Here is a 27,420-nt window from a genome sequence, read left to right as displayed (position 1 = left end):
ATTTATAATGATATCACCTAACCATGTATCGTTAACAACTTGAAAGAAACAGCAACTTGTGCAGACTAGACAGAAGGCCAGGCAATAATATAGATTTAACCTCAAACTTCACTGCAAATACACTTGGCAACTATTTCATCAACTAATATGTCTGTGACTCACATAAATTTTCAAATTGGAAAACTTAATTAGACCATCTTGGACAAGTCTGCAAAGATTTAGATACTATAATGAAGGTTGAATTTCAAGCCCACGAAAAGAAGCAATGTCACTTCTCAACAAGGAGACACGTGACAATCAATTAGGTTGCATCTCAACATAAAAACCATACAAGGAGAAATCCAAAGCATAGTAGCCCACAATGATTGGCAATTGCCAAATAATTAAGCATGAATTGACTCAATAATTGATAAGTATTATTTCTGCTGAGCCTTTTATTCAATAATACTGCAAATAAACATTTGGGAAAGACAGCACATGGATCCTCTCAAGTATGAAACATACTGGCAAAAGGAACAAAATTATCGTGCAAATGACACCTAGGTAGCACTGAACATAAATTACAACGAAAGACCGGCCTTCTAACAATTAGCTTTTCCTATTTTCAACTGATAATTGCAATAGTTCTCAAAAGATGAGAGCTAACATTCGCCCGTGTTTCATATGGTTCTAATTCAAAACTAATTCATAGTTATAGAAGCATACAAATAAGACCCAAGCGGGAAAATTTGGGTGTCAAACCTGTCTCTCGCGCTAAGTGTGTATATATGTCTATATACTCCCTATAAACACAGATGTCGAAGAAGAATGGGCCTCAAAACTTCATGACAGTATGAGCTGTTTCAAATCCTTTCAGGAATAAACTTACCCATGAAAATGGATCAGCAACCAACTTTTCAGCCACTTGTCAAGTCATCTTCACTATCTTCACTGTCATCACTGCATTTCCATCACCAAGAATCACCATGAACATATTCAGACTGTATGCAGCTACAGGCCAATGAATAAAGAAATCCAATACAAAAAGAAAAAAAATGCAAGGAAAATTGGCATTATCATGATATCATGGTGTGTCCATCCATTTCTGAGATGATCATTGTAGAGCATCGACTTTAAGTATGAGATAGCAGTCCTAGCAGATGCTATCATATGTATCATATAAAGAGAATATTCAGAATCTTGACTATTTTTTGGATTGATAACAAGCTCCACCACTCAGTTAATGAATATAGGAATTTTGTGCTCCACCACTCAGTTAATGAACATAGCAATTTTGTTTGAAATATAATAGGCATGCATCAAAGTCTATCAAAAGAGCTGTAATGCGTTTTAGTTGGATTAATAACAAGCTCCAGCAGATAGTTAATAAATATAGCAATGTTACATACTATGTGTTTAGATGGGAAAAACAAACAATAATTTCCATGGAATGATTTTCTGACTTCAATATAATCTTGCAATTGTCATTTCTTGGAAAAACCAACAAAATACATATTCCAAAGAATTTTCCCAATTATATCAAGACTAAATTCATATTATAAGCTGATTTGATATTTTTCCAGCAAAAGGATGTCATCCAGTAACCCACAACATGGAATGATCAAACACAAACACAGACACACAGAAAAAGGAAATGCATATTTCATCATGATTCATATGCACAAACATCATATATATAAAATAATAATGAAATGTGAAGCCAATATCAATTTTAATCCATAAACTAATGGAATATAAAATGCAAAAAAGCATGACATTATGAGTTTAACAAATAGTTTGCACTTGTATAACTAGAATAGGTATATCTAGTATAGCAAGAAGAATTCAAAGCCAATACTTCCGGGAACAAAAATAAATTTGCAACTGGCTTACCTATGTTCAGGATATTTTGAAAGTCGTCTTGCATCCAATCCTGTGATGAACTTTTGGGAAGCCTGAATATTTTCTGTACCTGAAAAACCAGAGTATGACAACACTCTAAATTTTACTAATTCTCAATATAAAATAGAGAAACCAGGTCCCAGGGTTGGGGTGTAATGGTTCAGTGCATCAGCCTAATTAATGGGCTAAATATATACAATGGCATCTACAAAAATTATGGTAGGCCAACAAATCCAAGTAAATAACCAGTTGGTGACAACTAAAAATGGAAAGGACATACCTTTTGTCAACTGGAAGGTGTGCACAGCACATCTTTCCGCTGCTAGCCTCACTGGAGTACTACTGTCTCTCAAACATTCAGCAAGAGCAGGGCCAATAATTGAAACATGAGTCGTAATGAATGGAGGACTTGCCTGCAATAACATTTGCAACATTCTACTTGAGCATTAAACATGTTAACAGTTCAAGCGCCTAAGATTTCTCCACTGAATTTGAGCATTAAACATGCTAACAGTTATACTAAATAAGTCTAAAAAGGAGTATATACATACTTTTGCAACAGCTTTTAGAGTAGATAATGCCCTTCTTCTGACTTCACTGGAGTCATCGCGCAAAGCTGACACTATCGATGAAAGGATATCCACATAAGAAGATGTTTTTGACTGATCACTATAAATTTGATGAAGAAGAAGCCGTCCTAATGCCTCAATTGAAGTGTCACGAAGAGGGAACTGATTTGCAAAAGCAAGTGTGATTTCAACAATCAGTAAATACATCAGCATAACTTTTGACTGTCAGAGCTGCTAATACCTTCTCATCTTTCAAGCCATCTTTAAGGCAGTCTATTATTGATGGAAACTCAGCAGAAGTAATAACCGAGGAAGGGTTGTGCCTGAGCAAGGATGAGATAGTGAGAACTGAACCATGCCTAGAAACCCAGCTTGGAGAAGAAGCAGAGTTTGAGAGTTGATGGAGCAGGTCAATGAGCTGAGCAGCTTCCATGTACTGGGTTACAATTATTGACACAACGATAGCAGAAGTCAGAAGTAGGAAATACAACCGATTTGTGGGAAATGAAAAGATTGCTAATGCTGTGCTCAGGGTAGCATGTGTGACTGGGAAACCCACCCTTCAACTAGACCTATCACCCAGTCATTTCCAGCTATTTGAATATTTGAGCCACAATATGGCAGTTAAAGCTCACATAACATTCGTATTGTATGCAATTCCAATCACATGCAGGTCAGTCTCACTTCCCAGACTGATCCATTCCTTAGCCATTCTACACATTTAAGACTTAAATTTAACCCATTACTCCGGGTGGGTTACACATACACCTGTAGGATCTATTTGGCATCGATACAGTATTTGATTTCTGTTGTACAATTAATCCCATACATTCTAATACGTAAATTTAGATCCAAGACTATAGATAAGTTAAACTAAACGAAAGCAAGCCTGACACTAATAGTGATGATTGCAGTTACAGCAGTAGCAACAAACTCATCAGTGCTACTAATAACTACCCAAGGAGTACCCTGAACTTCAAGAAAACAAGATATATTAAATATTCAAACAGACCTGTGATGTGATACCCAATATGCTAGCAGAAGAAATCCGGACTTGGTCATCATCATGATGAATCAAATCATTCAATTGACTAAAGACACGGATTTTGACTGCATTGCTCACACTTTTCCCAGCATATTTTAGTACGCCTTTTAAAGCCATGAGAATGGCCTCCCGAACACCAGCATCAGAGGCCTGAAACAGTACATAAAGCAATGTCATAATCATATTAAAGATCAATGTGCAATAAGGATCCGAAAACAAACAATACCTGCAGACTGGACAGGAGGTCACTGACTAGAGGATCAACCCTAGTACTGAGTGCACTAAGCTTTCCAAGTGCAAGGGCAGCACTTGTACGAACCGTCCTGCGTGCACATAACATCTCATAAACATGCAGAAATAATGTAGCAAATCATATGGTATGCGTCGACACAGAAAATGAAAAATAAATCAATGGATGAATCTGATTTCAAATATCACATAACTATCATATCTATCATACAAACAACAAAAGCAAAGCCTCAAAACAATAAAACATACATCGACCACTGCACACCGCACTAGTATGCTATATAGCTGACACAATATGAAGTCCACATTTCCCATACATACCTTGTATTATCTTGTAGACACTTGATAAATGTTGTTTGAAGCTGGGGAAGAAAGGGTTTTAGGGCCATTCCACCCTTCCTTATTATGATGCTTAAAGTAGACAATATGGCACTCTTCACCTGCCAAGGGAACCGATCGCCTATGATCCTGATAAGAGGCCTGAAATTGCAACGCGTATTAGATTCCATTGGACACTGGAATGTACCAGGTAGAAACTTTAGAAAAATTATCTCCAAAGAAAGATTAAAAAAAAAAAAGACATCTAACCAGAATAACAAAAAGAGAATGTTCATTAGTCTAACATAGCTGCCATGGCCAACAAATATTTGAACATCAGAGATTTTATTGATCTAGTGAAAGACGTGGCCTATTCACATCAAAAAGTGCGGATGAAAATCAAAAGTTCAATTTTCTCAGTGATTAAACTTCTAATCTTGAAATAGAATTATAAGGTTGTAGCTCAACAAAGATCACATAGAATATTCTCATAAGTGTTCAGAAAATGGTGCTCAATTAAAACGAGTGAGAAGATTGCATGCTTATCTTGAGAACAAGATGCACAAAGATAGTAGCAGTTTGATGTACATTTGAAAAAAAAATGCAAAATGGATCAATACAAGAGTGTCGAATGCTTCCTACTATCTTACTCCATATTCAAGTGACCCTGCTTTTGATGCATCGACATTAAGTATAGTCTACATTTTCTAAAAGTCTACACCATAATAGCATACCCTGTGATTGGGATGACAAAATCTTTCAGTGCTTGTTCACTAGTGACTTCAATAAGCTCCCCAAGGCCCAGTGCTGCCTGCTCCCTTAGATCTGCAGAGCCACTAATTAATCCCTGAAATGCAACAAATTGTCAAGAGTTTAATTTTAGACAATCACTTAAATTTGAAACAAGAAATAAGACTTGAGGAAATAATAAGATAATAAAAAGATTATCAAGGTTCAGAGATTTCTCCTCCAGTGAAAAAAATGCAGTTACAGATGAATCCATAGCAATCTCCACTCAATGAACCACATCTAAGATAAATGAGCAGATAGAAACAGGGAGGCAGGGATATTTTAAAAGAAAGCAAAATGTCAGAGTAATAGTTAACTGAGAACCAAAAGTTAACTGAAACTAAACTCAAAAATGATAAATAAGAATGAAGAGACTGAAGAAACTTGGGATCCTATATGCACAAATATAGCACAATACTGAATGGTGGCCCACTACCTGGAAATTTTCTAAATAGAATAACAGGAGGAATAGCACACGTACTTGGAGAAATATTGGAACCAGTGGCTGAAGTGCTTTTGGGAGACAGAATCCAGGAATGAGAACTGGTCCTCCCTGCAGATTAATTAAAAGATATCTCAGGTATACAACATAATTCCCAATTTCCCATATGATCAGATGTGCAGAATGACAGCCACAAACCTTCTTCTTCCTACGTTCTTTATCTCTGGATGTAGACACAGCATCACGGACCAGTTTCAGGTATGAAGGAAGTACCTCCTTAGGAACTGAGCTAACAACCCTTGATAATGCTTCCCAAGCAATCTATCGGAGAAAAAAAAAGCATTAGATATGACACATATATTGATAGAAGACCCTCTTGAAATTCATAAAATAGATACCGCAACAGTTGCCGAATCCATGTCGCTAAGTAAAACAATCAGTGTAGATATCATGTTTGGAGCTTCATCAGCCAAATATAACTTGCTGTTTTTAAAGAAGTATCCTATCAGATATGATGAACTTCTTCTAACTGAAGCCTGGGACCATTAAGATAAAACCAGAGTGAGAAAGAGAGCGAGTGAGAGAGAGAGAGAGATGAACATCAAGCATATTTGCAGGACCTACCATACTATCTCCAACACCTTTAAGAAGCTCTGCTATCAAATACTCGACGCCTTCCTCATCTATGACCAAGACCACTGTTTCTGCAGCCTCCTTTGCCAAAGTTTGAACATCCTACAAAATCCATAAAAAATATACAGGTAATGTACCAGAAAACAACAATTAAGATAATCTCTATAAAAAGGTTGAAGGATCTAATTCCTATACCAAATGAATATATTGGAGTTTACGCTAGTCGCCCTGAATCAGAAAAAGAAATATTGAAGGGAAAGTAACCGAGTTAGCAATAGTTTTTGCATACCTTGTCCTCACCACCCATAGCAGAGAGTAAAGCGGGGAGCACAGTACTAAGATGAACATTAAGCCCAGGTCCCGCAACCTCTGCCAACGCCCCTAGAGCATGCGCATTAAAGGCACTGTATGCATGCCAAAGTTTCAAAACATGAGCAATTACCAAAATATAAATATATGAAAAGGGCATATAAAGAATCACTAGAAGTGAACATACGAAAGTGGAAGATGGACCAGCTTGGGCAAAATATGAGGCAATACAGCTGCAGTCCTGACGCTGGAATTGACAAATGGAGAAAGTAGCTATTAGCACTAAGAAAAAGTTCAAGATAGGATAGAGAAGGAGTAAAAGTACATATCTTGCACAAGAATTCTACCTTAAGATTTGTTTGAGGCCATCCAGAGCAGTATCAGAAGTTTCATCATCTTCCAGAGCATGTAGCAGCGTTGGAACGATTTCATCAATTGCTTGCATTCCAGCACTCTGAACCGTATAAAATGGTTACCTTTTTTACCATGTAAATTAAAATTAAAACAGGTAATCTCAAGTAAAATGAGAGGGTAGTGAAGAGAACCTTGTAGAGGGTGCTGAATGCTAAGCCTGCAGACTCACGAACCTCAAGCATGCTGTTGATAGAAATTAAAACAATTAAAATCTTCCTTGTAGTTAACCTATAAGCACTAAGAGAGTCGCATATATTACCTATCACAAAGTGCAGTCCTAATAGTGGGGATAAGCTCATCCATGAAATTCAATAACTGGCTCTTCCCAGCACTTGCCATTACTTCACTCAGACCAATGCACACACCCTGTCATAATAAGATAAACATATTTTCACACATAACAGTTTGTTCTGAATAAGACAAGTCCTTGCTTAATGTCTTTTACACACAAGAGAACAAAGAATTCACCCTGAAGTTAAAACATTCAGGGGAACCTCATAATTAATATATTCTGAGGCTTGCCGGCCACCCAAAAGACAAAAGGAACCATGGTGCACACTCTCATCAATAATGCACCCATCTGACAACACCTTGGGTTCTTACAGTTGTACACATGCAAAATTGTAAAAGCAAGAGGTATAGAAAAGTAGAACGAAACAAATAATAGCATAGTTTCAGTTGCAAATTCATAAATTCTCAAGGGCGAGTTATGATGACTATAGTTGCAGAATGAAGTATTACTTGTCTTCTGCTAGCATCAGGATTCCGCAACCCCTGGGATAAAATTGGGATAATCAAAGGAAGTACTCTTTCACCAAGCTTCCGAACTAGTTCACCTAATGCTCGTCCAGCAACCTGCATGGAAAAAGTTTTTACATTTTAATCTTCAAGAATAGCAAAGTAAGAAATTACAGAGCAGAAAGATGCAAGCACAAACCTGCCGCCTTTCAGATGATGATGATGCAAGAGAAGAAATCAGGGTATTCATCAAAATTGGCATAATTTCCTTGAGAGTCTTAGGAGTATTTGCCACGATAGTTTTCCATACATGTAAGGCAGCCTGAACAAAGTAGGACAGATATTTTCACCTTGTATGCCAAATATGTGTACAAAATGCACATATGAAGCCATTCAAATAATTAAATAAATAAAATGCTCACTACCTGACGTACGGATAGACTCATGTCAGTCCTAACCATGTACAGTGCCGCAAGCACTTCATTACGTTTCTCTCTTCCTAAAACCTCAATTATTGCACGCCCATGTGCTTCAGTACTAGCACCTTCATCATCACTGCCACCCTCAAGTAAAGATTTTCCTGAAGTTCCAGCAACCTGTACCATGAATTGAGCAACCTCAAAAATCTGTACATGGAAATATTAAAAGAATTTGAGGATAACATGTAGTATGAACCTTAAATAAGAGGTCTCCTAAAAGTTCCACAGAGCTTTGTCGAATGCGCCAATTATCATTAAAAATACCATCCTCAACAGCAGGAAGGAGAAGGGGCAAAGATCTGTAGTTGAAAAGAAATAGTATCTGAGAAAAGCAGAATTCATCTGAAGAAAAGTAAAATCAACCTGGCACTAATCCCATATATTCAGAAGAAATCCAATGCTTTGGAAGACCAGAATTTTCAACCTCTTAAAATTTCTCATCTCTCCAGTGGAAAGAACAAAGAAACCAAATGCAAGTTCTCACACATAATATAAAGAATTAAGAGATTGCAACATTGTTTATTCATACAAACAAGTGCAAACGTGATTGCATTCTAGCAATGTCAATAATTTTTCAAAGCAAAAGGACCTGAGATCTAAATTTTGAACCTTTAACCAAGTAAAATATAAGACAACTAATAAATGAGAGAGCATTACGTTGTTGCATAGTGCTCGACAAGGACATGACCAGCACCTAATGCTGCATCACGCACGGATTCATTCTCATCGGCAAGACCTGGAGGGGTATAAGAAAATCAGACCATATATGAAGAATCTACAAGAGCTTAGTACAAACTAAGTTGTTAAAGCCCAAAAGAAGAAATTGACTCACCATCTAAGATAGCAGGCAGCACCTGCTGCAAATAATTCTGGAATTGAACACCTAAAGACCTTGGCAAAAACTACAAACAAATATGCACAAAAGTGAAACTAATTACAAGCTGGTCTTGTGAACAAGTTCCCAACAGAAAATAATTTAATTAGCAAATAGTAGTAACCTTGAAAAGCGTTAAATATCCATCTCGTACGGATGCTCTTTGATGAGAACAGTTTCGAATAAGATCAGGAAGTACATGCTCAAAGTATTTCGTTCCTAGTGCAGCTAAAACCTGGAAAATAGACAGAGCCTCCATCAAGTACAGCTAGTACGATAGATTTTACAAAATTGAAGCTCCCATCACAACGACACATCAAGATCATAATCGATATTAATTACCAGATGAACATTGCACGACAATTATTTTGTGATCATGTCAATTGCACATTTTAAAACTTCATAATATCACCATGCAGTAAAACTAGCCCAATCAATGGAGAAAAAAAGAAACACATTCAATGGAAGAAAATGCGGAGTTTAAATGTTAATATCTGGTAAAGCCAAACCTCACTCAACCCTTGAGCAGCTCCAGAGCGTTCAACATTACTAGTATCAGATTTTAGCGTATCAAACAGCCATGGAACAAGATCGGGGAAGTTTTCTTCACCCATTCCTCTTATAAGTGATCCAATGGCCCTCGCTGCAACAGAGCGAACTTCAGGAATTGGATCCACGAGAACCTATTCTCAGTTTACAACAACACCATGGTAAAAGCTAAGTTATAAATTAAAATGGTATCTATCAGTATGTGCAACTAAAGTGAGCAAGGTACCTTTTTAACTTCAGGAAGAAGCAACCCTATGTATGGAATCATATCCTTTGGTTCTGTAACTAAAGAACACATATTTCCAACTATTTGTGAAGCTTTCTTTTTAGTTTCAGCACTCCGTTCCCTCAGGCCTCTATGAACTATTGGCACCAAGAGTGCAAGTGAAGGGGCATCGATTGAGTTAATAAAAGTTGTCTGCAAAAGAAAAGGTACTTAACAAATCATCATTTTTCAATAATTCCCCATAAACCTTAGATGTTTATCTTTGTTTTAGCAGCAGAGACCTACCTGGAGGAGAATGTCAAGGGAATACTTAGTATAGTCATTGGGGTCTGTCAGGGCCATGAGAAGTGTAGGAACAAGAGATGAGATCTCTGGATTCTTTATAACACTCCCAACCTGTGAATAGCACAAACAGATATTATGTACTAATTATCATAAAGTAAGTACAATACATAAAAAAAAGATAACCATAACCTGCTGAAGTGCCGTTTGCCCTGCTGACTGGACCTTGGGATGCGTATCAGTTAATACCTGTAATTAGACCATAAATATCTCATGTCAAGAGAATCCATATTAACTTTTAAGGTGACAAAACTACCAGATTTATGTTCACAATCAGATAAACCTCTGTAAGTTTTGGCACAATTGTGGGGAGACATTGCGACAATTGTTGAGGGGCACAGTAAGCCATAGCACCAAGAAGCTGAACACTGCTTTGTTTTGTCCGCCAGGCTTTATCCTCAAGACCCTGAAGATGCATGCAGTTATACAACATAGAGGTCAATTAAGCACTTTGATCTCCAATACAATTCTGGTAGTGAGAGGTAATAACTTAAATAAGAGAAAATAAAAGATAATTATAAAGAACCATCTAAAAGGTATGCCAGTGTAATTCATCAGCGTATCTGCAAACATACAGACACCATGTTCCGATTCAAGTCAATATCATGTATCAACATTCTAGTTCATGGATATATAATCCAAACAGTTGCTGCCACAAAGGTTGGTTATTCACTAATATGCTTACATAGAAGAACATATTGGCCAGCATCTTCAGTATATATTCAGAGTGATGCAAGGATGTTAAAATAAAGCATCACAACCCATTTGATTACAAGCACATTTAGAAGTTATAGGCACAGCACAATGAATCCAGCTAAAAGCACTAAATGGCTAAATAATATTAGAGATATGCATTTTAACAGGTGCAATGAATTTATCCTAGTGAAACAGCAATTTGAACAGGCCAAGTGATTTTAACAACCAAATGATATGCTTCCCAACAAATTTATTGTGCTAAACATAGACAAGAAGCAACATGACCAAAGCACCTTTAAAAGTGATGGAAGAACAAGCTTAACCCCCTGAGCACTGAGTTGAGACATCATAGCACGAGCAGCACATTCAGCAGCTTCACGAACAGCAACTACTTGATCCGAGAAAGACACCAAAAGTAGTGGTAACATTTGAATCACATACCTGAAGCAAAACAGAAATAGGGCAGGTGTAATTGTACAGATAAATTTACAGTTAAGTATTTTGAACAGTTGTAATACATACGGTTCAAACAATTTTCCAAGCTTTTCACAGAGGCATTCAAAAGCCAAAAGAGCTCCTTCACGAGATTTTGCAGAATTCCTACAGTTTGAAAGAAATGCAAGCTTGTTAACTGTCATAGTGCATGGAGTCAGCTGTTCAGTAATGACAACCTGGCTTCCCGCATTCACAATGTAACATGATCAAGGGCATAAGTATACCTATCCACAAGACCTTCTCTTAAAGCAGCAATAATGCCATAATTCTTCAAGCTAGATATTCCAAATCCCTTAACTATTCCAGCCAGTCCAAAAGCTGCTCCACGGCGCTCACCATATTTATCACTCTTCATCAGTTGATCTAACACCCTAGAAACAAGAGAAGCTGCATCATCCTGATGCAAGAAAGTATTACATTACAAACAGTTTTTAATTACACATACAATAAAGACTTTTTTACATTGCTGTTTGTTCTCTTACAGGGGATAAGATATATATGTGTCAAATGACAGCTAAAATATAAATATATTACAAGAAATAATTCAGAACCGTAAACCTTAAATCTTAGCTTGGGAACACTTTCTAGTTTCTACATACTTGCTTTGATTGCATTAATGGAGATAGGCATGTCGACACTGCCCGTTGAACAGCTTCTGATGGAGTGTTTAACACATCTAGCAACTTCTCCACCACAGCATGAACTTTAGGATCATCCTGTAATGAAAATATCCATTTCCTAAACTAAGAATAATTTATAAGATATTACCTTAAGAAAAACGTTCATACTTTAAGACTCAAACCTTTGCCAAATGTTTTGCCAAAGCTCCAGTAAATATTACTACACCCTCACGAACCAAATCATATTTTTCCTCATCCGATGCCTAAGCAAGAAGAAATTTTTATTCTTTTTTGGTCAAAGAGCAAGAAGAAAGATGGTGAGAGATAACATAACCATTCAGCAATATACATACGAGAGTATGTCCCTAGCTTTTAGAAAGCAAACAGGTGGTTGAAAAAGAGGGAATAGGAAATTTTAGGCATAAGCACTTTCAACACAGAATGGAGTACAACCTTTTTGTTCAGGTAATTCTCAAATATTGGAAATAACAAAGAAACATTTTCTTTCCCATGCTTATCAATGATCATTATGCCAGCATTGATCATTCTTCCTCGAACATCTGCATTAGGGTCAGCCTACAACACCAAGAGCATTCAAGAATTAGCAATAATATTTTAAGAATACAACCACCCACCCACCCCCACCCTCAGCAGCATTATATATACAATTACCTAGGAGGTCATAAATTGAAATTATAATGAAGTAATTATCAGAAGAGTTACTGCTAATTAAAAAGGTAACTAAATTAATGTGATCTAAAATCATTGTTATAAAATTTAAATATCACAGCAAAGACAATTTATCTCAGAATACACTGTCATTCACAAAACTAGCTAATGCCAATAAAGTACAATTTTGTTTTTGTTTATACGGGAAGGGCACATGGTAGTTGAACCTTATCACCCACCTACAATGAACTGCAACTGCAAGTGCAACAAGCCAGCTTCAGATGATGTACATGTAATTAAGTATAACAGCCCAGCTAATGGCAACTAAATATTACAAAACACATAATGAGGCATTCATGTTAGAATTTATAAAGAAATTATTGACATCAACATGTCAATTTTTTATTGAGCTACAAAATGAGAACAATCCACAATTTTGATTTCTGCAGTTCATACTGAATCAGGCCTTACGAAACCAATTAAACAATTTAATTCCCGGTAGGACGAAGAAAACCAACTTGATAACCCACAGTGAAATGGATTAACAAATCTAGAAATTAGTTAATTTGGAGAACAATAAGATAAATCTTACCAATGCACGTGATATCAGGAATGTCATAACAACAGGAAGGTCCTTTGTTCTCAGAACATCAGCAGCAGAATGCAAAGCCAATGCTATTCCTTGCCTGCCTATCCACCCAGCATCAACATTGTCTTCACCAAAAGTAGCATCTCGAATATATAAGGAAAATAACGTAGAAAGCGATTCCTGAGATAGTTTATTAAGCAACTCAAACTGGCATCCAAAATAATCACAACTAAAGCTCTTTCTTTCTTTTGTTGGGATTACGGACAAATACACAGCTAAATTGATTCAAACTAACCTGTATAGAATCAGGGTTTTCATCCAAAGCAGCAGCCAATGCCTCTGCAGTAGCTATACGAACATTATAATTAATATGAGATAGTGCTTTGAAAAGCCCAGAATAATCGGTCCCAAAGTCACATCCATAACGATCCCATATATCCTCTGCAGCTTCAGCAATTAACTGTAAACATTAAGAGAAAAAGCAAAATGAACCAACAAAACAAAATAATCCATACTGTAATGAAAGCGCAACATACTCATCCCAATGAACACTGTGATTGTAGCGCACAGGAAGCACCTGCCTATACTGAGTTCATTTTAGCATACTGAAATTGCATAACGAGTGAACAATATAACCGTAGCCTAAATACAACATTCAATTACTGTCAATATATAAATTTTAATAATCAGCAAAATAGCAGAATTGCCTAAACACAACACCTACAGAGTACTAAAATATCATCCCAACAGAACTTTAGAGGTGAAAGAGTAAGTGCGATACACGAGGGAACAGGAGTTGAAACACCTAATCACTGGTAAGATGGTTAGCAGCAGAACTAGCTAAATTCTTTCAGCAGAACTTGTACAAATTAGTTTAAAATATAATTGCAAATAAAGCAATGGCATAGTCTTCTGCAAGCAGTAATGAATCAATGAAGCACAATTATAAAATTAGCTTACCATTTAGTCCTTGAAAAAGTCTTTCATTATAAAATTAGACTTGCTATCTCAACCAGTTTTCACAATTATTAAATTGAGTTAATCAGCATAAGGAGATTATAACAATAGCAATCAAATGATTATAGAAATTAGTTATGAGACTTTTAACAGTGCATACATTATAGTACTACCATTTCATGTGAAATTCCAATAAAAAAAATTTAAAAATAAAAATTTATTTTCAAATAATATCATAATAAAAAAAATTTAATAGATATAATTTTGAAAGTTACATCGCATGATAAAGTATAATAAGAAAAAGGTCATGGCAACCATCTTTCACTATCAACAAATTATGCCTTTATTTCTTTCTTAATCAATTAAATATTTCTTAGGAAAACAAATTTTTGCAAGTTATTATGCAGTACTTAAGATGTTATGCTAGAAGTAATTAGAATTATATTTTGATTTAAAAAAAAATTATTTAACAAAAAGAATTTTAAAGATCCAATTGATAAATCCTTAAGATACGATGCACCAAGACATTAACAGTTATCATGGACTAGGGGAGGTAAGCAGAAGGTACACTTTAATGAAAAGAAGAAAAAAAATTAAAAATGTTTTTAAGCGTTAAAGCGCAAAACGAAAGAATGCATCTATGAAATTTCATTATCTTCTTTAACTGTTTCTGCTTTTGGGTTAGGCGCAAAATTGTATAATAACATATTTTCTAGTGATATATATGTTCTTTCATAAATAATAATTTCATTCATTATGTGAAGAAGATCCGTATAGCCAAGACCAATTAACTTGTGATTAAGGTTAAGTCGAGTTAACAGTGTAATCCACTGTGCACATTTAGTCTGCAAGACATGGTACCCTTCTTCAGACACATTGCTTTGGCATACTTGCTTTTGTGAAGGGAGTGTGAGAGAGGAATAGAGATGGCAAGCCAAACCTTTTCTGGATCATGTAAAGCAATCCAAATGCTGGTTGCAATCTCAACATTCTGAGGAAGAGAACGGCTAGAAACAGCTGGAATGCATTTTATGGCATTTAAGCAGGCCATTCTTACATGAACATCTTTTGCGTACACTCCATAAAGAGCCTAAAAAAATAAGTATTCAAATATCATGAGAAGTTCAACTGCATTACATAAACAAGGAACTAAGATCAAAATGCAACGACATACAGAGGCAACTTCATCCGCTTTTAGACCAAGGCACAATTCATTCAAAGCTGCTCCAACAGATGCTTGATATGCAGGAACAACTCCTAGTACATGATAAAGAGCCTGTAATGCAAAAAGTAAACAATATAGCAATACCAAGAGAAAAATACATTGCGATCTAATAAAACATGTGATCAAATTTAAGCATCAAAGGAAGATATGTAACTGATAGCATTCTAAGCCTAGGAAGGGGTAATTGGGGATCCATGTGCAAATAGAGAATGCGAAGCACATCATCGTGAAGCCCAGTCTTCTTAGAAGATAATAGAATACGCTCAATTATCTGGCAACAAAATGTGAGTTTTGTATTAGTGAAAGAGTGACATCAATGAGCATTCAGTCTCACAAAAAATAAGAAATGCTTACCGGAAAGACAAAAGTGAAGGAATCTACAGGAAGAGGGCCAGATTTACAAGATACAGATAACCCAGCAATTATTCTTTCGAAAAGGCCCAAGGATGGTCTTTCATTGGTTTCCCCTTCGCCAACTGTTGGAATGAGATTTGGTAGAACACTGACTTCCGCGGTCGCAATAAGGCACAATGCAGTGGCAATGTCAAGGGCCCAATTACAAAGCGGTGGAGCTGTACATCGAGCAAGCTTTACCAAGGTTTCAAAGGCCACATCGCTTACAATAGGTGACCGAAGCAGAGGATCAACAAATCTAACCTGATGTATAATCAGACCAAACATTAGGACCAGAAGGGAAGAAGAAAAAGAAAATAAGCAAAAATGGAATCTAACAGATATCAATGATTATAAATGAAACAGAGTGATTCTAAAATTATAGATCATGTATCCATGAAGTATTGAATCTCATGGAAAAAAATAGCACCAATGAAGAAGCAGAAGGAATGTACTAACATCCAAAATGTTGTAATAAGTGAGATGTAAACAAAAGGGGGGCCTAGGATAACTGGTGCATGTGAATGTGCATGGATAATTTTCTTTTTTCCCATTATCTTTGTGTGAATGTTGCCACTTCAAGAATGGCCTTCACAGCCTATCTTGGAAATTCAAACCAAAGAAAGGAAACCAGTTTAATTTGTTTGCATAGCAGTTGCAGCCATTGTAGTATAGACTATTAAAGCACGACTTCACCATAGGTTTCCCCTTCCGCATAATAACAAAAGTAAGAATAATAAAATTAATTTTGAAACTGATTTCACCAACATATATGTTCATTAGAAACTAATTAGTAGTGCATACTAAATCTAATAAACAAGGAAAAGCTGGTCACAGGACACAGACCAGGGAAGGCAATTGACTGTGTGCAAATACAGGATTAGACACAGCCATTTCCCCGAGCGCTCTCAGTATCAAAGACAGGTTGTTCTGTACATCCTGGACCTTCTCGCGAATTGACTCCTCCTCTTTCAGCAATAGTTCACGAGCTTCCTCTTTTGCTGTCTTTCCTTTATCTACAAAGGTAAAAGTCACACAGCCAAATACTTTAGACGAACATTCAATTAAACTAATACATAGTAAAAAGAGGCCATCAACCAATTTGCAAAATGCAAATGACACACCAGTTTTCTTTGCCAACTTCCCAGCATCTTTTCTCCCCACGCCAGTAGCTTCTCTACCAGTTGGTTCTCTCTTTGCAGAATGATTAGAGCTGATATGATCCTGGGATGAGACAGCAGCATTTGGATGACAAATAAATTACTTTGAGAACGCCATGGAAAAAGAACCGAAAACAAAAAATAGGAAAGCAAGAAAAAGGGTAAGAAATATCAACAGAAGATAATTAATCACCACATCATCTTGGTCCTCGTACATACGAAAGCGACCCTTTGCTTGCCTTGTGTTCTTAGAGGCAATAGATTCTGCAACATAAACGCCTTGTTCACTTGAAAGCATCCCCTCAGGAGTATGGAAAATCTGGAAGATATTACGAGAAAATTATCAAGCAACAGACACACCATATTACAGAAAGGAACATCAAAACATTGATCTTCACATTTTCTTTAATTAAGATGGGAACAAAACAGAGCATTTCCACAGGGAATGTACTCAACACCAAACTCATCCATGGAATGAGATCACTTCATGCCAGGAAGAAATTAGCAGAAATCCCAACAAATAGATTTCATAAAAAGCAACAAGAAAATATTCAGTCCATATCTGAATAAACTCATTGATAAAGCTATTTGTTAATCATAACCCGTGAAGCATGGACACGGACATGGATGATACTGCCACGTGCACAGGACACAGCATTTACTAAAAAAGGGAGAAACAAATATGGCAGGCACACGGCAAATTATATATACACACACACACACACACACACACATATATGGAAAATGATAATTAGAATAATGCAAATTCATATAACATTTATAAAAATTAAAACTAGAAGTCTAAAATATTTCCAATCTCTTCATTTTCACCCACTTCATCTACAAACAGCAATATTTCGTAGAAAAGATTTTGAGGTGGAGAGAAAATGGAGAGGGATTTTTTTGTCGAAATAAACGTGAGACATATAGAGATTAAGTGTGGCTAGTGTTTTCTTAAAAGACTTATGTTTTATAATTTTATAATTTGATCCATTAACTTTCAAATTATTTTAAAAAGTACCCCATGTTTTTAAATTTGCTTCAAAACTTCAAAAAGTTCATTGCTTTCCATGTCCCAACGTACTCTGATGTGTCCCCACCTATAAGAAAAAAACAAAGTACACGCTTTCTGGCATGTCCCACAGTGTCCGAAATGCATATGGCAACCCCCCAGGATTGTCGATGCTTCATAGATCATAACATATCCTACACCTCAACTTCTCCCGAGATGTAAAGGAATGCAGCCAGGTAAGACATTTCTCAGTTGGAAAGTCTTGTCAATAGGGAACAAAAAGGAAGCCCTCAATTTCTTAGCCACAACACTTTATTAATCTACCAATTTTATACTCCACAGTCCACAAGCAACAATAAAGAGCAAAACCAATAACAAATAAAACAAAAATGTATTGATTATTCACTTAGCAAAGCAAGAACAAGAAAGTGAATATAAGATAATAAGACGTATTACCCGAATGTCATTTTCCGAAAGCATATCATGTGAATAACGATCTTCAAGATTGTTTAAGTGCTAACAACAAGAACAAGAAGCTTTTGTCAAGATTCAACACTAGCTAAGATGACACCATTGGCCATCATTCAGGAATGTTCATTTGAAAAGGAAGAAGCGACAAACCTTTTCAAACTCCATATACGTATCACTAGGCGTAATTGACATCAATGTGGATAAAGAATTTATTGCAGCTTGTTGTTCAAAGACATTCAAACTCATCAACCCCATCGGCCCTAGTAGACCCTGCAAAGTTTAACTATGGATGTTAGTAGCAGATCAGAACAAGGTTACAACCCTCCTGATAGAATGCAGTAAACAGATGCAATAACTTCCACCATTGTAGGTCAAAGCAAGAAAATTCACCAATAACTTCATCCTCTGTCTCAATTAACCCAATTCTTAATATAATACAGGTTATCACAGAAATCTACAATGGCAAAAAAATTAAACATCAATGATCGATGATCATCAACCTCCGTAAATTGTGAATCTGAAATGCAGGCAAATGAATCTAACCACCCCCCAACCCCACCCACCAAACGAAAGAAAAAGTGGCAACAAGAACCATAACCTGATACCTTGTAATGTTCCTTCCTTGAATCAATTTAAAATGAGAGATACAGAGAGCAAGAAGCAACAAGAGAAAATGAAGATAACTACAACATTCACTACTCATTCTTTATCTTTACAAGATATGTCAAATTATGCTACTGCAACATGCCCCAGGTGCCAACATAGCTCATCTTTATTGATCTTTTTATTATACAGATCAAATAAGCTCCAAAAAGAAAAAGACATCAACTTCCAATCATCTAGTTAAAAATGTCATCCAGTGGGCATTAATCAACAAAGAAATGTATTTACTTAGCAATAAAATTAAGTTCTACCATTTAATTACAAGAAAGGAAGTCATACAAATAGGGGAAGAAGTCTCATTCATACTTTCCACTGATGCTAAGTACATTAAAAATGAATAGTACGATGATAGTTACCTTGCATAAATTCTCAACATCCGCAGAAATAAAACCAATGACATCCAGCCCTAGTGTTTGCAAACATTTGCGGACTCTCTGCAAATGACAAATAATTGTCAACAATCAAACATCAAAAGATTTGCAAGCCAACCAGGACATTTTCCATTATTAGGCAACTTGTATCATTGCAGCAAGGTCCATGATCATTGATTCCCCCTTTTTTAGTAGTCTCCACCTGATTGGTGTGACTCCCAGCAACCTCATTTTTCGCTCTGAACTCTATTTCAGCAGACTAGAATCTATTGCTTCAAAAAGGGGTTCTCATCCACATGATTGGATTATAACAAAAATAAACTTGAGCCTTACTGTCTGCTCTCATAATTATAACTTGCCCTGTGCAAGTGCATAACCATATTCCCAAAGATTCACAAAAAGAATTTGGCCAGTTAAAAGTATTTTAATCAATTCAATATGATAACTGATCAGTACTTCATTTGCATGCTTTATGAGCTCAACACAAGAAAGAATCTAAAGAGGAGATTAACAAACCCTGTAAGGCTAAGTACCCTTTATGTTTTGATACATCTATATTCAAAAATAACTTGCTAGAGCTATTACAAAACAAAACAACACATTTTGACCATGAATTAGGAGTGCTGCAACCCTTTTATGCCAATTTCGAGCCAAGGAGGTCTACAATGCTCAAAAGCTAAACTAAAATGTGATGGCTATAGGGCAAGTCATACCTAGCTCTGGTATTCTGGAAATATCACCAAACTTCCATGCGTCAACACCAAGATAATCACAATCATTGACAACAGGTTTAGCTTCTTGGTTCACACTTTAAACCTTTACGATAAATACAATTTCAGAGATAAAAGCTCTTAACAACAAGATTTATGCATCCAGCTTAACTATTAGGTTGCAAGTGTATGCACTCAAACAGAGATGAAAGCAAGCAAGAAAGGAACATCTACCTTCCAAACAGCATCTTTATTTGCAGTGCCAATTATGCATGGATGATGTGAGCAAAACAAGATTTTTGTGGATATACTTGGAGAAGTAGCAAGAGTCGCAGATGATATCACAATCAAGGCCTTCACCAATACCTCAACAGATGGAAGAAAAGGAACTTGAGGGTCCAATGAAGTATCTGTGTCACTACAGAGAAATGAATTCAGATTCCATCCACTAAAAGAGAGGTTAGAAACTCCAATATCAGAGGACCAAAAGAAAAAAGTGAACAAGAAAATCTGCACAATCCATAATTAGAGGAAACCGAAAAAAGGGGGACAATCAAAGTGTTTGTTTTGATCTAGCCCAAAACCACTAAGAAGATTTATAAATAATTAATTATCTAGCTTTAAAATGCCCAATAAAGAACAGAAAAGACAAGATTCATCAGCTTATAATTTACCTTGTATTCAAAGAAAAAACTTTCTCTGCAACGGATGAAAGAAAATTTGTGAACTCAGTTATAAGAACTTCAGATAATTGTGGGACCGAAGTAATTATTCTTCTGGTAGAGTCGTGCGACATTTTTCGAACCTCCCAATTTGGATGGCATAGTAAGAAGACAATTAACTGCACCCAATTCATAGCAGTTATCGTATATTCTTGTCAGAGGTAACAGGAAAGAAAACCATCTTACAAGTTGCAAGTGGTACCTGTAACAGTAATCTGACTGAAAAAGCTTCCAACATTCTGCACAAAAAGAGGGACAGCTCATTTTTCTGAGAGTAAATAGCAAAATTTATGACAGCTAAATGATATAGGATAAATGAAACCACCTGCGTGAATGTTCAATCAGGAGCACTTCAAGAAGATCAACACATGCCATGGAATCCTCAGGAGACAATTTTGAAGCCTGTATCATATATCCAATTTAGTTAATATGCATAAACACACAGCATAGGGAAATGCTGAGTATCAAAGAGTGAGGAGTGAGGAGGTAGATACCATAGAAATTTGTACAAGTGAAGGCTCATTTTGAGCTATCAAAGACCAGATTTTTTCCTTTGCCAGAGTCTCCTCTAAGGAACAAAAAGGAGAAAGAAAAACCAATTCAAAGATGCACATCAAGAGCTGCAACAACAATAATAGAAATAATAATAGTTAAGGCAACCTGCTTTGATGTCAGCAGACGCAATCTTCCCAGCAATAAGCAAAGCATATACACCATCCAAGCGCTGAACTGCTTTAGTGAAACCAGTTTTAACAAGTTGAATCAGAGGCCCAAGCAAAGAGGATATCTGCAATGCACAATCAAGAAGTTTCACCAAATTGACAAAACATCAGCTTAGACTAGAGTTAATTGCAAAAGCTCAATGCAAACTAGGTTGACTGATGCAATTACCTGTAAAATCGCATCATTATTTTTGCATATGACCCGTAGACAACGAAGATGACCCCTTCTTAAAACCTCCTTCTCCTTAAGACCAGAAGCAATAAAAGAAACAATATCTGGCTGAACTGCATCAGCAGATCGTGCTGCCCAAGAAGCAATAGCAGACAAAACTGCAAGCTTAACCTCTTCATTTCCTAAAAAGTTGAACAGTATATACAAAATAGAGTCAAGCATGATCAAAAGTAAGAGGCGGGGAGAGAGATTGGAAAAGAATTTCACCAATAAACTGACATAGTCATTGACTATCGTTAATTACAATGAAGGAAGTGATCATGTAACACATTACCCTCATTTTTGTAGCAAGACAAAAGAAAGCTGCATATCGTACATGACAGGCCGCTTAAATATTTTCCTTCAGGAGCATATGATAACTCCTGAAGAGCATTGAACATGCCAACTCTTTGATAAGGAAATTGAAGTCTTCCTTCTGAGCCTGATAACATTGAAAAGTTGAATTTGCAAGAACTCCACCAAAGATTAAAAGCTCATAAATCAAAGATATGGAACCATTATAAATAGCTTCTGAATAACTAAAGCAACTGTACAGAGCAAGTCCATACCTCCAATTACAGCTTTAACAGCAGTAAACATTGCTTCCAAAGCATCAGGATTACTTGACTTTTGGCTCAAACACCTGACTATGGCCAATGCCGTAAGTCTTCTACTTTCATCTGTATGTCGAGCCTGCGGCAATACTACAGAAAGAATTTCACTGGCGTACTTGCTCAAATCAAGTTTGACAAATTTCAGAAGAATTCCCACAGATTCAAGCACAATCTCAGGGTTGCGCTTCAACATTTTTGCAGCAGAAGGAACAACAACATTTTGAAAATCTTCATGTGACAAGTGCATAAAAAGCGGTTGGAAAGATTCGCTAAGCCTTGTTGCAGGCTTTTCTTTGGCATTTAAAACTGCCTTGACATATGTATCCAAAAATACTGGCTGCAGAAAACAAAAAATGGTGTCAAAACTTCAGCAGAACAAAGTAAAATATAGAACAAAGTAAAATATAAGGTATGTAAATACGAAAACCACCATTGTCTTGTATCCCATATTGCATAAGAAATGACTCCAGGCCATTTGAAAATAAAAAGTTTATAACCTTGACTTGTTCAAAAGAAGACGATGCAATTGAAAACTCCAGCAGTAGCCACATTAATTCAGGACTATCTTTGTAGGGGATCCGTGCATCCTTGAATTCCTCAGTGTAGATTTTGTATATGTGTGGTGACTGGGGAAATTAACAAGCATTAACTGAAACACATAAGTAAAATAATTCCCTTGATTACAATCAAATGTAAATAGTGCCTACCTGTGAAAATAAATGAAAAAATAATCGCTTGCAAGCCCTCCGCTCGCGGAAAGATCTATGAATAACAGTAGAAAGAGTAGATGCCTGGGCTGCAGCAACTCTGCATACTGCATTCTTTGAAACTGCAGCAAACTGACTCTTGCATAACAGAAGACATGACCAATTGAGAAGCCTATAGCAGCCTACATGAGAATGGAACTTTGACTGCTTTTCCATAGCTTGAACAAGGGCTGCTGCAAAACTTTTCATAAATATGATTTCGCCTAAAGCTTTCACGATCATGTCATCAACGGCTTTCCTCGATCTACGATCCTCATATGTAGCCAAGGTTTTAAAAACTATATCTACCAATGACGATGCAAGCTCAGGAGACATGTCTGCAACATTCAAACTAGCAAATATTAGATGACAGTAATATGTAAATTAAGTAATCTCCAAAGAATCCAAGTTTGCCTTATACAATGAGCTGGAAACATGAAGAGCATGTTTAGGCGAGGACATACTTTAGGATGCAACTTTACAAAATAATGATACGACCATAGTACAAACAACAAGGTGGAAAACCCTATCCCATATTATGTTAGTAAACAAGATTTCTGTGGTTTTATCACTTTTTACGGTTTATGTTACAAAACATATGACGAGTTGCTAGGTACAAGTCATGGAAGTGTAATTGGGTTAACCTTGGGGCAAATACAAGAATGGAATGAGGTATCGACTGGCTATCTTGGCCTCATAAGTTACATTTATCTAGCCCTAGTTTTTTTACTCACATGCTATGCATGTAATAATTAATAGTTGGACATGTTATTGTCCATATAATACAAAATAAAATAACCACTAAATTAAAAAATAAAAAAAAAATAAAAAAAAAAAAAAAACACACATAACATTAGTGTTACCAATTGATATAAAATGAATTGATATTTACAATCTGAATCCGGCTGTATCCAACTCTTCCTAATCCACCTAAATACATATTTGACATATTAATCAAATTTACCTAATTTAAGTAGAAATTCAAATGATAATTAATGCTTGCTAATAATTTTTCTCTTTTACTTGATTTTTAGTAATGATCTTAAGTGATTAATTTAAATACAAAAATTGAAGTGGAAAATAAACTTTTATAAGAACAATTTTCAATTAAATTGCCATTAGTCCAAACATGGACTGTAAATAGGACAAATTTTACATTTTTTAATTTCTAAAATTAGACTTAATTATACTTAATGATTGAAAATCCTAATAAAGTTCAACTTCTAGAATTAGACTTGTACTTAATGAGTTACTAAAATCAAATCAAATTAAATTAATAAATGACCAAATTAACTCAAATAATTAAAAATTATTAAGGCCCTATTAGTAAATTTATTTGTCCCTTTTCCCCTTTGCACGTTTAGATATGCCATGATAAAGCCACAAAGGGAAAATAGATAACATTTGAATTTCTCGTGACAGCTGATAGCAGAACCCACTAGTTAGAGGAAAGACAAAGTCATCAAAACTTCAGAAGATATGTATGCAGAAACTCAACTACCAAGCTTTCCTATAAGCCAAAGTACTACATTAAACATGAATACCTAAAAAATTAGCCATCTATTCCATTTAAAATAAGTACTTTGGATCACAAAACACAAAAGATAATCCTGAGGTGCAAGGGTAAGTGAACAAGAAAAAACTACAACAAAAAAGCCCATGCCATTCAGAATTCATAAAGGCCAAATTATTTCCATCTTTTTCTACACTACATTTGATGTCCCAGCCCTCACTAACTCTTCACTTGGTTGTAATTGTACAAGGATTGTGCCTGTGGCAGCTCCTATGCTTACAATGCACTTGCATCAGTCATCACATGATACCACATAGTTGAGTCACCACATAGATTCTAAGTGAGCTAAGCTTGACTAGGCCCTTAGAATTCTGAAAAGACCCTCTCCTCTCACGGCCAAAGGCTCCACAACACATTGAATAAGTTTTAGATCCTAGCCCTGCCTCTTCTCAGTTCACAATACTAAATGCCTAAATCACTAACTAATCCAATCAAATCCACATTACTGACTAACTGCAAAATAATCTTTTTTCTAGAGGTACTGAATACAACTCTATTAACAAGCAAAATATAGGTTGCATTAATGATAAAGATCTCTAAGAAAACCGCAGAAAGAAAAATGATTAACACGTGAGTATTCCAGCCTATTAAAGTGGATATATATTCAAAGATAAAAGCTATGCACAATGGACGCTGCTTCTATTTCATTACCTCTAAAAAAAATAAAATGATTAACTATTTTCTCAAATTACATCACATTATATTGACTCGTGCGGAAACGAGTTACAGATAACTGAAATTGCTGTGGCAGCTGATTTGCAATACTAAAATATGAGCCACACATCATTAGTTTGCAGGTCAATAACATGTACTGTACAAATTTAGTTAGCAACTATGCAGGACTAAAGTAATAAAATCATTCAATGAAATAACAACAAAAATTAACTAAATTGAGTCATATCTCAGTAACTAAAATAAACATATACATAAATACCAATCATAAGAACATAATGCAAATGAAATAAGAATATAAAGTTGAGTTTTACGCTTTACCTGATTTACTGAGAATCGAAGAGATATCATCACGAAAAATCCGGACCCGTTTATTGGGTGACTGAGTGGACACTGAACCGGAAATGGAATCCAGAGAAGAAGAGTCCGCCATTTCTGAAACGGGATGATCCGGAATTTAGGATCCAAATAAAGGACTTGAAGCTCCGGCTCAAGAATTGGAAAGGACGTGATGCATATAAGAAAACTATCAGAGATGATAAAAATGTAAAAGAGTGAGTTTTGATTAGGGTTTTACAGGTTTTTACAGTGATGACTGGACAAACAGAAACAAAAAAATCTTTCCAGATTTACGAAAATAGACCCCAAAAAAAGTGTTCCTGTAAATGATGGCCTGGTTTAGGCATAAAAAGTCCGGTTCAGGCCCATCTGGAAGACACGTTCATCTGCGGGCCGAGTTTATTTTCAGAATTTATACATATACAGCAAAAATTGGGTGTAAGATTTTATTTTTATGGCTCAAATTCTTTTTATGATCTAAAATCCGAAAAAAATTATTTATATAGTTTCCTTTTTCCGGAACTGTATTATAGTATTCTTTTTACTTTTCAGGACCTATTGATAGATATATTTATTGATTTAGGTATTCTGGTTAAAAGTTTTTCTACCTTGGTTTAAATTTAGACTTGTCTCGGTCTAAACTTGAAAAAATCTAATAATATTTTTGGACGAGCTTGGAAATATTATTTTTTTGAGATTTGTCCAGTAAGCTCGGCTTGGGTGAAAATTAAAATATGAAATATTTTATATTTTTTAATATCTTTTTAGATAAGCATAAGCTAGAGAAAACTGCGAGAAATATTCTCATTCATTTGCAATGACTAAAAAGAAATTTTCAAGAATGAAAATCTCTCATAGGGTCGGATTTGGTTGAAATTTTAGACTCGTAAAACCAAGCTTGGTCAAGTTTGGATCTAAACTTAAAAATTTCAAGTCGGATCCAAAGTTTGAATATATATGTATATTGATATTTTTTCAGTATCACTTTTTTTAATAAAATTATGATGCCATCATTTTCATTATTTATGTCTATCTACCTTTTTGTTGTTATAAAAATTCAAATAACCGTTAGAAACACAAAACTTTTATTTTTCTTAACATTTTGATTGATTCTTCTGTTTTTGTTTAATTTTATCTTCATATATATTTTAACTACATTTTAGTTTCATACCATATTTTTTGAAACACATATTTTCCTTATAATCAAAATACACTAGCTGTTATAAAAGAAAAATATAATATATTTCAATTCATAGATATCGAACATAAATATATAAAAATAAAAATGATAAATATATATTACTCGACTGGTTTGACAATGATGCAAATTAAATGTTATCTTTTCGATATCTTTCATATATATTTTAATATATTTTTTAATGAAGTTTTAAAAAAAAATCATATAAGAAAATTTTAAAAAATGTAAAAACAAAATATTAAAAAAGTTTCTAAAAAAGTTATGTACCACGAAATATCCTCTTATTTTTAAATAGTTATTCTTTTATGTTATTATAATATAAAATAAACTTAACACAAATAAACATAAATCTAATCAAAATTATTCATAAACTTATTAAAAAGAAATTTGTCATTCGATAGAAACTAATATATTATTATATAAAATTCTAAATAAATTTGAATTTAGGTCTAAAATAATAAAATGAATGGAAATCTATGTTATTTTTTTTTATTTAGAAAAATTATTGTATCGCTTTTTTAGCAAATTTCTGCATATTTTTTATTATATTCGTATATTTGTATTTTTCGCATTTATTTTAATGTTTAATCTCTTATTCTAAATTTTCTTTCAAAAATATTCTATTCAGTTTGAACATACCATGTATTTTAATAGATAATTGAACACATAGTGTTGCTTCATATGTAGCTACCACTGTTCATTTAATGTAATATCTTTTAGTAACATTCATACAGT

General features: G+C 35.1%; 1 protein-coding gene across 2 annotated transcripts; it reads right to left on the bottom strand.

Annotated features, from left to right (window-relative positions):
* Positions 1–406: 406 nt before the first annotated feature.
* On the bottom strand, positions 407–25,771 carry LOC8258665 (protein ILITYHIA). Of its 2 annotated transcripts, XM_048370251.1 has the most exons (60): positions 25,470–25,771; positions 22,865–23,241; positions 22,655–22,783; positions 22,113–22,494; positions 21,839–21,985; positions 21,502–21,686; positions 21,271–21,397; positions 21,105–21,178; positions 20,936–21,012; positions 20,813–20,849; positions 20,563–20,729; positions 20,123–20,306; positions 19,164–19,241; positions 18,295–18,414; positions 18,130–18,189; positions 16,855–16,980; positions 16,626–16,725; positions 16,348–16,517; positions 15,463–15,765; positions 15,263–15,379; positions 15,058–15,159; positions 14,824–14,973; positions 13,222–13,386; positions 12,930–13,106; positions 12,122–12,244; positions 11,851–11,931; positions 11,648–11,764; positions 11,273–11,445; positions 11,076–11,153; positions 10,847–10,994; positions 10,141–10,263; positions 9,990–10,046; positions 9,801–9,911; positions 9,516–9,707; positions 9,250–9,423; positions 8,865–8,975; positions 8,699–8,768; positions 8,524–8,602; positions 8,063–8,165; positions 7,813–7,983; positions 7,587–7,709; positions 7,391–7,504; positions 6,909–7,015; positions 6,781–6,832; positions 6,583–6,689; positions 6,423–6,482; positions 6,216–6,330; positions 5,918–6,028; positions 5,692–5,829; positions 5,492–5,614; positions 5,333–5,404; positions 4,797–4,909; positions 4,066–4,224; positions 3,722–3,818; positions 3,463–3,645; positions 2,692–2,886; positions 2,433–2,612; positions 2,162–2,294; positions 1,873–1,951; positions 407–939 (listed from the first exon to the last, which is right to left on the bottom strand). In XM_048370251.1, the coding sequence occupies exons 1-60, from the start codon at positions 25,579–25,581 to the stop codon at positions 897–899; spliced, it is 7,881 nt and encodes a 2,626-aa protein (XP_048226208.1). In that variant the 5' UTR covers positions 25,582–25,771; the 3' UTR covers positions 407–896. The 2 variants fall into 2 exon arrangements, with proteins under 2 accessions (XP_048226208.1, XP_048226207.1); XM_048370250.1 differs by having other exon boundaries at positions 10,847–11,153.
* Between the last annotated feature and the right edge of the window lie 1,649 nt (positions 25,772–27,420).

Source organism: Ricinus communis, chromosome 10, assembly GCF_019578655.1.
Source record: "Ricinus communis isolate WT05 ecotype wild-type chromosome 10, ASM1957865v1, whole genome shotgun sequence".
NCBI classification, from domain to species: Eukaryota; Viridiplantae; Streptophyta; class Magnoliopsida; order Malpighiales; family Euphorbiaceae; genus Ricinus; species Ricinus communis.
Note: the sequence above shows the minus strand (reverse complement) of the source record. Positions and strands in the feature narration are given on the sequence as shown.